The sequence below is a fragment of the Leguminivora glycinivorella genome, chromosome 2, assembly GCF_023078275.1.
Source record: "Leguminivora glycinivorella isolate SPB_JAAS2020 chromosome 2, LegGlyc_1.1, whole genome shotgun sequence".
NCBI lineage: Eukaryota > Metazoa > Arthropoda > Insecta > Lepidoptera > Tortricidae > Leguminivora > Leguminivora glycinivorella.
The window spans coordinates 27,902,238-27,915,152 of NC_062972.1; the positions used below are offsets into that span (position 1 = coordinate 27,902,238).

General features: G+C 37.6%; 1 protein-coding gene across 2 annotated transcripts in view; it reads right to left on the minus strand.

Annotated features, from left to right (window-relative positions):
- The window catches only part of LOC125234165 (protein Wnt-5b-like), an 81,188-nt gene that overhangs the window by 18,273 nt on the left and 50,000 nt on the right, over positions 1-12,915 (minus strand). Inside the window, exons 1-3 of one of the 2 annotated variants that reach the window (XM_048140377.1) lie at positions 10,314-10,419; positions 9,601-9,854; positions 4,885-5,065 (exon numbers count right to left, since the gene is read on the minus strand). In XM_048140377.1, the coding sequence (XP_047996334.1) occupies positions 4,885-5,065; positions 9,601-9,854; positions 10,314-10,333 (455 nt within the window). In that variant the 5' untranslated portion in view covers positions 10,334-10,419. Of the gene's footprint in view, positions 1-4,884; positions 5,066-9,600; positions 9,855-10,313; positions 10,420-12,915 lie in introns of those variants that run through there. The other variant, XM_048140371.1, reaches the window with a different exon arrangement.

Genomic DNA, 12,915 nt, shown 5'->3' on the forward strand with positions numbered 1-12,915 from the left:
TTAATTTTTAAATGTAATTTTTTAAATAATTAGTGTTTTTAATGTTTATGGATCTCGCAGTTCTCACCTTGGAAATCAATGAACAATTATTTTAGTAATTTTTCAATGCGGTAAGAAAGTATTTCCGTATCGTGGTTGGAGAAATTAACTTTTTAAGTGATGCTTTAAATGTTTATTTTTTCAAATGCTATTTAATTGCATTATTTTGGATTTATTGTAATTGTTAGCGGCAGTAGGTATTATTTCCCCTTTTCGCATTGGAGTATTTTGATTTTTCGGGTATGTTAATTATTCTCGGGTAATTTAGTATGAATATTTAGTCACATTTACCTTTTCTTTCAACACCTTATTTGCCAAGAGTGGCACTGAAACTTTAGTGATCTTATGTGATCCTACCCTTTTACGAGATACAGGCGTTAATTGCTGTATATATATATATATTTAGCATGAGGAGCTAAACTATGCTCTTAAAAAAGGCCTTTAACCGGATATACCCGAAGTCAGCGTTTCCAAATTCAGCCCTAAAGAGGCCACATTTCGTGAGCCGTGTCGCCCGTTACCGCCCTGCCAACAACCTCTCCTGCCCTTAGCGCCCTGGTAGCCGACCTGTCTGCAGCCACGGTTTGACACCCGTGAGGCGCCTTTGACAGTTGATTAACGACTATTTGATTGTTTTGACAGCTCCCCGACACCGCTCAAGGAGTTCTATAGTTTTAAGGAATTTTAAGTAGTCTTGAGACTTTCTATCTATTTAGCTTTCATACTGAAATCCTTTCTGTGAATGTGAAACTTCGTTAGCTTGATTTTCAGATTACTAATTAGCAATAGGTAACTTATGATAATTATTTACCTAATTATATGTAACCTTGTCAGCTAACTATTTATCAAAAAATGCAGTCCATAGTTTACAAAATAGTTTTTAAAAAGATTAAGTTTATTAAATTATGTTAATTGATTATGATATTTATGATTACGTAATTTCCATACAATGGCAAATGTGATTCGATAATGAAAGAATTTTTCAGGTAAGGAAAATACCTGAAGAGCGAAGGTAAAATTTTTCACCTGTCTTACCTTCCACCTGAGTACTAGGGGATAAGGACGTTAAAGGAGAAAATTTCACCTTTTCACGTGGATACTGAAAATTCAGGTGCACTCACACAAATGAAGCTCACCTTTTTGAATAATACGTTGCGTTTTAGGCGTACGACGACGCGCGACCAATCAGATCGTTTTATTTGCAGGCAGTTATTGCTCTCTCGCTCGCGCTCCCTATTTTAAAAGGGGAATTTTCCTTCCTTCCTTGTGTGCGTTGGGCGCTACCTTTTCCAATCAAATTTTCCTAAACGCACACGCGGCCACTTTTCCTTATTTTGTTTAGTTGTGTGCCAGTCGAGCGACAGGTAAAATTTACTACACCTGATTCTTGTTTTCCTGGTATCCAGGTGCGAGGTGAAACAGGTGAACTTACCTGAAAGTTTCAGCGGGTTTCAGGTGCGCAGATTGACTGACAAGTTGTCTCGAGAGATTGGGTCTGTGCACCGTAGTATTTTCAGACAGGTGTATAAAGAACGATTTTGTCAATTGCCTTAAATACCGTGACAGTGTACGGAAATAAATTGGAATACGTAGAAACACACAAGGGAATAGACAATAAAAATTAATGTTTTAAAAATTATTAAATAATTTGTAAATATTAATTTTTGATGTAAGAAATAAACAAAATGACTTAAATCGAATTGAACAGCGGTACCGTTCAATTATTATTTCATTTTGTAGGGAGAGTTCGATTCTGCGGGGAAATTTTTCGACATAGTGGGGGAAAAACACTAGGCTTACATAAAATCAAGGAGCGCAGAATAAACTCGGCTCACGGGAGCAACGGTATTTAAATAAAATAATAATCTCCCGCCAGGACATCAGGGGACGAAAGAGGTTCATTTATAGAATTCTAGAAATTCAAGAGAAATTCTTGTATGTTTGTAGTTGAACATAGTAGTAGGGACCCGGGGCGCATAGCTATATGGAGCTATATCGTAGAAGTTATCCTTTATATTGAAATGGAAATAGTTTGTGTTTGATAATATCATGTAAGGTCAGTGTGGGGAAGACCGTCTACCCGGAAAGACCGTCTATTGACAATAACTTTAATGTTTATATATCTACGCCTCTCACACCTCCGAAGGTATACCAGTTTTTCATCCTTAAGCCATTGGTCTTGAATACATATCCCTAGGACGAACACTAGTTAACAATAAACTTGATTCGTGTTTCGAACTCGAGCATCGAGTTCAACATGGTTCCGAAAAAAATTAAAATAAAATAGAAGCAGTCGGAATATTTGTATATCATGTATGTAACGTAGTCATTTAATAACCGTTCTTTCTGACTAGTACTATTAATCTACTCAAAACGCGTTCAATTTCTTGTTTTATGTTCTGAAATATGTAACTTAGAAATTGTGCCTACTCAGAAAGTCCGGCATAAAAGAGAAAGGCAAGACCGGCATACGATAAACAAGGAGTTGCCAACCTTTTTTAGGCTTTATTGGAAATAAGTCGAGTGTAAACAATATCAATATATAAGTACGTTTTTTGCTTATGATAGTTGTACCGTTTTTGATTTTAACTTCGAAATACAGTTTTGGTAATGATTCGTATGGTGTTACTGATATCATTCGAAAGTATTAAATAAAAATGACATAGTTGTGAAGAATTATAAGTGGTGAACAGAACTAAGCCTACTTACACTGCATTACTCATCATCATATTTAAGTTGGTAGTGTTTGTATAGATTGAGCAACATGCGGCGACAAATATTTCAAAAGAGAGTTATGTATTTTAGAAATAAAAGTAAGCATTTTGAATCCAATTATTTATTTAAACAGATAACATAATATTTGCGCACCCTTGACAAAACATATTTGATAAAGGTTGTTCGTCAGACGGCAGAAACTGAACCCTGGAGGCACAGAGGGTCATATCGAAACTATGACTAGTGGCACAAACTGTGCACTTCTCAAGCAAAATCATTTCGTCTTCCTCGTCGATACGTATACGCTGGCGTTAGGAAGTACATCAAAAAAAGATTCTATCAATACATTCTTCGGAAGATGTATAGACATGACTTGTATATTGTTTGCTATTTTTAATAACTGAAACAAATATTTATGTATTAAGTATACAAAAATTTATGTAAATATTTATGTATTAATGACATCTGAATCTCTACTGAGTTTTTGAAGTCGTAATCGAGCAAAATGGGGCAAAGGGTGTTTATTGAATCCTGAACGAAGTAAAGGAATCTCTAATCTCGCTACGCTCGGGATTCAAAATTAGAATCCTGAGCGTAGTGAGGGATTCAAGTATTAACGCTCAAGGTGGAAATAATTTTGCTACCATGTGATATATACAATTTTTCACGTCACCTATGAGCAAATTACCAAAATATTAATAATGAATATACCTACTGCAAATCAGTAGTACGGACTTAATCTACAACAATTTATAAACGATCATGAAATATAATGTCAAAACTCTTTTCATTGAATTAATATGTTATACTGGCAACATAAAATCCTTGAACAGAAAAGAACCACTCAGCTCCTCCAAGACTCGAGTTTGTAATATTCATACTCCCCGAGTTACACACAATGTTTTTCATCACACTTGCAACATAAAAATATGTAAAAAGAAAAAAAAATTGAATACGGTACTAGAAATTTCATAACTCCCTTGGGAGAACGATTTTTCTATAACTCACGCTCCGCCTGCGTGTAAAACCACATTTAGTGTGCGAGTGTGATGAAAAAAAATTACACATTCATTCATACTGTAGTGACTATAGCAAAACCAAGCATTGCTAAGAAATGTTACCAAACTAATTCACGTATCTTAATATCCTATTACATTTTCTTAATTAACATAGTTTCAAAAACAGATAAGTAGTTGGATTTATATGAGCCTGTAATATCGTGACTAAATTGTATTCGCAGGTGTTCGTTGGAAAAACAGTATTATGCAATATCTGGACCTGAAAAGAAAAGGTTATGAACCACATCTACGGGACATATGCCGGTCTTGCCTTATAAATAGAAAAATGCTTATATGTTCAAAATTTCAACGTTATTTTAATAGTTATCTAGCACATTCTGCCCCATTATTACGTTAAATAACAATGATCATGATTTTGGAATCTAGTCTCATATGAAATTACGCGACAACAAGCACTAGACGGTCTTTCTGTGCTCATCGCGGGAGGACGGTCAACCCGCCGAGCCTTAAAAAAAGTGATTTTTATCACTTAAAACTACCTTACTTCACCAAAATACTGTAAAAGCTTTACTTGAAAATATTGAGCGACAAATAACTGTAGCCGTTATTTGATATGAGGTTTTCAATAGACGCCATTTATAGGACGGTCTAGCGATTGTGTAAACAGCGAACGAGTTAAATGCTGTGGAATTGTTTCCGATTGAATGGTTTTCATCGCCTGAAAAGGTATTGTCATCATTATACTTAATAGTAATTACTGTCCACAATATAATGCAATGTTGTCTTATCTTTCTTCATATTTAGGAATAGGAAAACAGGAAACAAATTTCTTATCGGACTTAATATTTTGTTGTATTATAAATATTTGGAGTAGAAGGTCATTGACATACCGAAATTGTTTTGATTACCGAGCCCGAATGATAGGTTATAGGTTATATAATGGAGCCTGCTTGAAAAGTAATATGGACTGGTAATTGTATGGAAAGCAGTCACCGTGAGGTTCCTATATAGTTAAGTTGATCTATAATGTATAGTTGGTCATCAAAGATACTGACAGCTGTGAACATACTACCTAACTATCTTAGTACAAGTTAAATGGAATAATACTCACTTGTACCCGTAATCCAGGTTATCGCCGCATCCGCACCACACCCAGTCGGAATGCAGCGACCTCGGTCTTGCGGCCCGACTGCATCCGCAACTCGCCAGTCGCCCGTCGCGACACGCGCGCGACACCGATAACGACACGCCAGCGGCCGTGATAGCGTGTGTGAAGGCGGTTTCTCGAGACGCTGTGGACAAATGATAAGGCAATTAATGCAGGATATAAGTAAATCCGCAACTCGCTAAACCTACTTCGCGAGAAGTGTGTGAGACTGATGGCGAAGCGCTAGCAGCAGTGATAAGTAGTATGTGTGAAAACTGTTTCTCGAGACGCTGTCCACAAAGCGATAATGATAAAACTGTAAATTAGTCGTGCGATGAAATAAGCGTGCGACATCGATAGCGACAGCACACCAGCCATGAAAACGTGGCGCGTGCGTGAAGGGCGATGGCGGGATGCTGGAGACAAATTACGACTGTTGATAAGAAGTGCAGGGATTGCACCTGCAACTGGCCAGTCCTCTGTCGCGATAAATGCGCTACACCCCAGCAGCGGAAATGATCAAACTGTAAAACGTGACATGACTCTCACACTGTTGTGACTCCGCACGCCGCTCTGATGCGCAAAAGGAACAGATCTATGCGCATATAAAGACATGTCTCGCTCACACATCAGAGCTGAGGATCCAATGTGAAGACTGTCTGAATCTGATTGTAGTCAGGCGCGATTCTGGTAATAAAATGTATTATGGTTCCCTAGTAGCTTTCGGTAGCGCTGTAACCTTTACAAGGCCAAGTTAATCAAGGACGTAAGGAAAATAAGGCCACAGAGTTTCCTAAGTTGTTTATTTGATTTATGTGTGTGTCTTTTCATTATTATTTAATGGCATAAAGGCATATTCCAGTAATTTATTATGTTATTCATACTTTGTTTATTCAGGTTTTAACTACTTAATGTACTTTGAGTGGGCCTTAACGTTTATACTTAGGTATTTTTTTAAACGATGACGCCATAATTTGTAGGTTAAATTAATATTAGTAATCACATTTCACAGACTAAAAAAAACGTGTTGGGAAATAGGAAATGTCATAATTGCATAAAGTTTCACATTTAAAATAAAACTTTTCACAATCAGTATCATCAAAATCGCTGCCAACTTAGCTTGGCTGGACTCTACCTAAATGTCTGGTGTATTTTCACATGTAATTAACTTACTCAATTCGTACACCGAAAAACATGTGCGTAATACAGATTCATAAGTATCAATTCCTACCTATGTGTAGGTACACCGTGTTTTTAATGAATTCCGTAGATCAAATACAATTACATACATAATATACATACATACAATCACGCCTGTATCCCATAAAGGGGTAGGCAGAGTACATGAACTACTCAAGTTTCAGTGCCGCTGGCAAAAAGGAGTTGAAAGAACAAGAAATTGTGACATTGCAGTGATAGGTTGCCAGCCTCTCGCCTACGCCACAATTTAACCCATATCCCACAGTCGCCTTCTACGACACCCACGGGAAGAAAGGGGGTGGTGAAATTCTTAACCCGCCATCACACGGGCAAATACAATTAATTTCTCTAAAAAACTAGCGTCTTAACTCTTACGGTTATCCTGCAGTTATTCAAAAAATAAAAATTATTACTGTACACGTGTGTGACAGGCTGACAGCCCTTACCACTTCCTAAAGTTATTTGTTTTGACAGTGCCGTCAATCACTCGACACTAACTTGAATGTTGTTCTAAAGGGTCTCACACAGTGATAAATTTATTTATTATGTATGAAAACGACGAAAAAAAATTTCACTATCAGGAACCACCCTGTATAACTAAAAGTGATATACAGGGTGGTTCCTGATAGTGAACCTAACGACGTGTTGAATTTAACGGAAAACAAAAAAAAACGGTGTATGTATTAAACATCCTATTTTATGTAACCTTGATATTTTTTGTATATGTACGTACAGTATTTATATACCATGTACCATTCACCCAATCATAGAACAATAACAGAGAGATAAAAATACACAAATTACCATACTTGTCGCTGACAGCGCCTATAAAAATATCATAAAGTATTTCTGTTAGATCAGACGGAATAAAAGGGGCTACTTTCGCTTTTCTACATTTTCTTTGTGAATCTATGTTTCGATTCGCTTATAATGGGAAGGGGCTTTGGTATTGAATAATATAGTGGAATCTGAATATTTACTTCATAAAAAAATCATTGAAACTAAACAATGTATGAAAAGCGAAAATTGAATTTAAGTAATAAAACTAGCGTGAGACACTAACATACTTATTAAGCATGTAAAATCGGGTAACTCACGTAAAATTGTCGAAGGTCGTTCGACATGTTTCGACAGGAGCATTTTCATTGAGCACGCGCGATGCCGATGGTATCCCGACGCAGACTGCGGGCCTCAGCTCATCGCATCATATGATGCATCATAATCGCACGTGCTCAATGAAAATGCTCCCCGTTACGGAGCGAAACATGTCGAGCTACCTTCGACAATTTTACGTGAGTTCCCCGATTTTACATGTTTAATTTAAGTATTTAGTTTTAGCTTCATTTGAAGACTTAATTTACAGTTTTATTACCTACGCCATAATTAAATTACAGAATAGATGTAACTGCGTAGACCTTATAATTTCACGGAAAATGGAACTTCTTACATAAGTAGTTTCCACATCCTTCTCTCGAAGTTTATATAAATGTAAGATGAAAAGTAATTTGTCTAAAACCAACAGGTAAATTGAGTTGACAACTGGACGATATAATAAATCAAATGTTCGTCATACTTGGTCCAAAACTCCTTCTATGGGTGTCAGTCCTAGAAGCATGCTCATTTCTCATTTCCATTTTCAAAATGCGGGAGCGTTTATCAATTTCAAACTCGCGCCAGCCAGGAATCCGCGCTGAGTCGCTACTTGCTGGAAACTCCACAGAGCCCTAAATCTTGTCGGGCGCGGACACTAACTGATTTACTGTGCACAGACCACCTCAACTAGGCGAAACACGATGTATTTACTTACTAAGAACACTACTAGTCTTGTTTCTTGCTCCTGTCGGCCTAGCCGAAAAAGCGATCGTTGATGCTAGACGCCGATCGAAACGCAGTCTCGCTCTGTCGCTCCAATGCAGAAACATTTGGCTCCGTACCCTGAAGCTACGATCCTTAACTGACACTGACATGCGCTTAGGGTATGCGCAGGGTGGCAACTATAAAGTATTTGAGGTCAGCACCTACACTGAGAGAAATTTGCATTGTAAATTTAACAAGTTCGACTTGTTGCGGTTTATCCGTTTGAATCAGCCAAACGTATGTTTAAAACAATATGTGTCAGGTTGTTTTTATAAAATCGACTTGTTGATTCAAATATATTGCCGATTCAAATGACAAGTAGCTTGTTGTTTGAATCAAAGAGCACGTAGGCGCTATTTTAACCAAAAAACTTGTTGAACGAACATGAAAACTGGTTGTATTTTCTCTCAGCGTACGCTTAACGGGAGTTAGTACGAGTATCTACTCAGCCACTTCTTTCTTTAATACAAAAATCGCAATATCTGACAGTTGGAGGTATCCTACTTTGAATTTGGGCAACTCTAACGGTACCTATTGAATCAAACCCAATCTTGCTACCCAAATATTTAAGCATTTTACAAAAAATGTACATCGTAGGTGACCTTGTACTTTTTGTAGACTTTTCATTATGCGGTGTCTGTGTAGCATGTGCTGTGACGCCACTATTCCGATCTTTTACTACTAGAAATGGAGAAATAAAACCGAGCTGTTGTTGGTCTCGGAGTTTTATGACGTTGATTAGATGTGATTTATGTGGCTGTGTGGATATCGTCCTAAATAAGACAATGCTTTAATTGGAGGAAAATACCTATAATTCGGACAGACAAAACGCAAAAACACGATATGTAGACTCGATGGTTCCTACCGATCTCGCGAATATTTATATCGTATGTACCTATGTGTATTGAATGTATATACGATACTCGAATAGATAAATATCAACATACATAAATAAGCATAAGCAACGTACATACAAAAACTTCGCTAATGCCTAGGCATGTGGCGATGAGTTGGCAATAATTAGTGAAATAACCAAATAAGAGTAAACGGTTTCAATACTGTATGTCTCATCCTTCATGACCGTACAGTTCCATTTCCTCTGCTGGAACTGATACTGGCACTCCCTAATCCCCTGCTTGACGTCATCCCCCACCACCGTCACCCCCCACCACCGTCACATGGTCTCTATGCCGTCGGCAAACACTCATTTACTCTGGTTTCATGTGGTATTCTGTTCTGTTGGACTTACCAATGAGAATAAGAGGTCCGAACACCGTTTCATCCTTCATGATAGTACAATTCCACCTTCTCTACTGGAACTGATACTGACACTCCCTTATTCTTGATACCATTTCCCACCACCATCATTAGATCTCATATCTTCTACGCACTACTTTACTCTAGTTTAATGTGGTATTGCGGTGGACTTACCTATTAGAGTGAGAGGTCCGATCACCGTCTCATCCTTTATGATGGTACAGTTCCACTTCCGTTTCTGGAACTGGTACTGGCACTATCTTATCCCCTGATTGACGCCACTTCCCACCACCGGCATACATGGTCCCTTTGCCGTCCACATACACGCCTTTACTCTAGTTCCATGAGGTATTGCGGGAGACTTACCTATAAGAGTGAGAGGTCCAAACACCGTCTCATCCTTCATGATAGTACAATTCCACCTTCTCTGATGGAACTGGTACTGGCACTCCCTTATCCCCTGCTTGACGCCATCTCCCACCACCGTCATATGGTCGCGGTGCCGTCGGCACACGCGTCGCTGACCGGGCGTCAGGCCGCGGAGCTTGGCGCAGAGCCGGGACTTCTCGGAGAACACGTCCTGGTTCGACCACTTCTCGAACTCGAGGAGGCCCATGTTGCTGGAACAAGGGAGAAGACAGTTGAGACAGAAATTAGGTACTGTGTATGAAATTATTTAGGTGTGTGTAAAAAGACAAATTGTTGTGATCGAGTAGGTAATGTGATTGCAACGAGGAGGCACACTCAAAGGTTATGACAGATGGCGCCACCTTATTAGTTCATTGCACTTGCATTGCACAGATAAAGAATTTCATACGTGAGAGCGAGAAGATGATACGTTTTTTCTCTCTCTCACATATGAATGACAGTGACATGCCTAGACACTTGCACAGGCGCCGCCTGGCGGAATAAAATGTCAGTGTGCCTCCTCATTAAAATGGGGAGGCAACTGTCTATATTTTTAATTATGTATGACACTACCGCGTTGTTGGCAGGTGCCTATGTATATACGTTTAGTAAAAAATAGGCACTCTCTTAATTATTCGTTTAGAGAAAATTATTGTACTATGGAGACGTACAAATTAAAGGAATATCTCATTTCATGAATCCATATGGAGTCGAAGTTAAATATTATCCGAACGCGCCCTGTTTATTTCGTAATGAATTATTTAGTTTAGTACACATTTTTATCCAAGAGTAAATAGATGACTACACGATGGCTGACTGATTTGTTTGCCCGTCAGTGTTCCAACTGTTCCAAGATAAGGCGGACAGTTTCGCAATGTAAATAAGTTGACGGAAAGTCCCTGTTGACTTTTTAGGGTTTTTACATGGTTTTAATAGGAACTTAAACCTGTAAAAAAAAGATTTGTTGGTTAGCGTCTTTCTCAAATTGGGTCGCGTTCCTTGCTCAATAAGTTATTTTTTTTTATGGGATAGGAGGCAAACGAGCAGACAGGTCGCCTGATGGTAAGTGATCACCGCTGCCCATGGACACCTATTTTTTATTTATTTATATTTTTAGCAAAGGATACTAATACAGTTAAGTATAATTACTACGTAGTAGTATACCTACTCGTACATATTTGAAACATTATCTCCATGATTTCTACATCCTCAGAATAACTTTTCAGATACCTATAGGCACCTTTTGGTGTTATCACTTACTACTTACGCTTTAATCACCCAGCTGCAAAAGTGCAGGGCCACTTTATGAATGAATTCCATATATAATGTGTCCATGCAATATTTATTACAGTTCGATGATCAATTGATCACTTAACATTAGCAGGAGTATTAGAAAGAAGATAGGCATATGGATAATTCCATTTCCATTTTTCACGCTAGGGCGCCGATTTTTGAGTCTCACTGTCACTAATATACCGGTTGAAAACGGTGACTTGCCTATTATTCTAAATTCGAACGCGTGAGACTCAAAAATCGGCCCGTAGGTCCTGAACTCTTGGCATCCTTGTGGTAACTAGTAACCGATGATGTCTCAAATGACGTTCTCTTCTTATGCATATCGAATTTTCTACATAATTAGGTACTTACATGTACAATAATTAGTTCGTGACAGGGTCACAATACCTATTCAAAGTATTCCTCCTACGATTGTTCCTCCTACATGTATTAAGAGTATGGTACCAATCAATATATCTTATGTATATCCTTGATCTAATTTAATTTAATTTGTTTTCATTGTAATTTTCTTTTGTTTCTTTCTTTTCTTTTGTGAATATGTGTATCTATGGACTAAAGTTGCCTGAAATAAATGATTTAATAATAATAAAATAATAATTAAGTAGGGTTTTTGTTAACACGTAATAGTTATTTGTTATACAAGGGTGCAAAGTTGTATTTTAACGCCGAGTGTGGAATTGAAAAACGAGCAAGTGAAAGGATTCCATAGTTGAACCACGAGCGAAGCGAGTGGTTCGAGAATAGAATCCTGAACTTGCGAGTTTTTTAACACACGAGAAGTAAAATACATTTGCACCTGAGTGTAACGCAAAACTTTTCCCCTCACTACAGCGAGGAAACTACAATGCAAAAATGCGTTTATCACTGCTTCCAGTAGTTTCACAGGAGGTAAATCATCTTTATTACTAGATTCACCTACTTTTATCAATTTTATAGCAGTTAATTTGATTATATTCAAGGTCAAATTACTTTACCCACTAGTGGATAAAATGCGTTTTTACCCGTTGGTATTAAAGGACAAAACACGTGTTTCCGAGCTAGTGAGGGGAAAAATTACAAATATACCTAGCAGTTACCTAATGTTGACGTTAATTTAATAATTGTATAGTACAGAATTACAGATGGTGTTTTTTTACGCACTAGTGCGAGAAGTGGTTCATTTCATTATAATATACTAGCGACCCGCCCCGGCTTCGCACGGGTACTATACCTACATGTAAACCTTCCTCTAGAATCACTCTATCTATTAAAAAAACTGCATCAAAATCCGTTGCGTAGTTTTAAAGATTTAAGCATACACAGGGACATAGGGACAGAGAAAGCGACTTTGTTTTATACTATGTAGAGTATGTAGTGATAGTGATAGTGGGGTCTCTATTGGTTCCCATAATTTTTTAAGTCCGATTTTTACTATCCATAACGTTTTCCGTCATAATTTTTCTTAGTCATATTATCACTAGTCATAAAATTAAACGTCAGAAATTGTAGTTCCGATTTTTGAAAGACATAATTATTGTTAGTCATAAAATTTATTAGACATAATAATCAAAGTCCATAGTTGTAAAAATCCATAATGTTGAAGGAAATAAACTTATTCGGAATAATTGTTCTAAGGATTTTATCACAAGTCATAATGATTAATAACCATGTGTTTCTTCACTAATAGCATTCAATGGGATCCCTATCGTTTCCCATAAAAATGTTGCAATGTTTTTTCGTCCGCATTTTCGTAAGTTGTAATTTGGCTTACTAACTTCCTCAGTATTTATTAAACTTTCATGGCACCTATTAAACCAATTGGTCTCGTCAAGGAGATGACGTCGACAACTTCTATATCCGCTTTTAAGGACAAAAGATAACTAGCAAAAGGAAACTAACGAAACTAACTACACGAGGGTTGCTTTTTGAAACAATTTTGTTCCGTCAATAAGTCGACGGAGCCCCGCTACGCGGGCCTCCTATTTCCGCTCTAAGGTA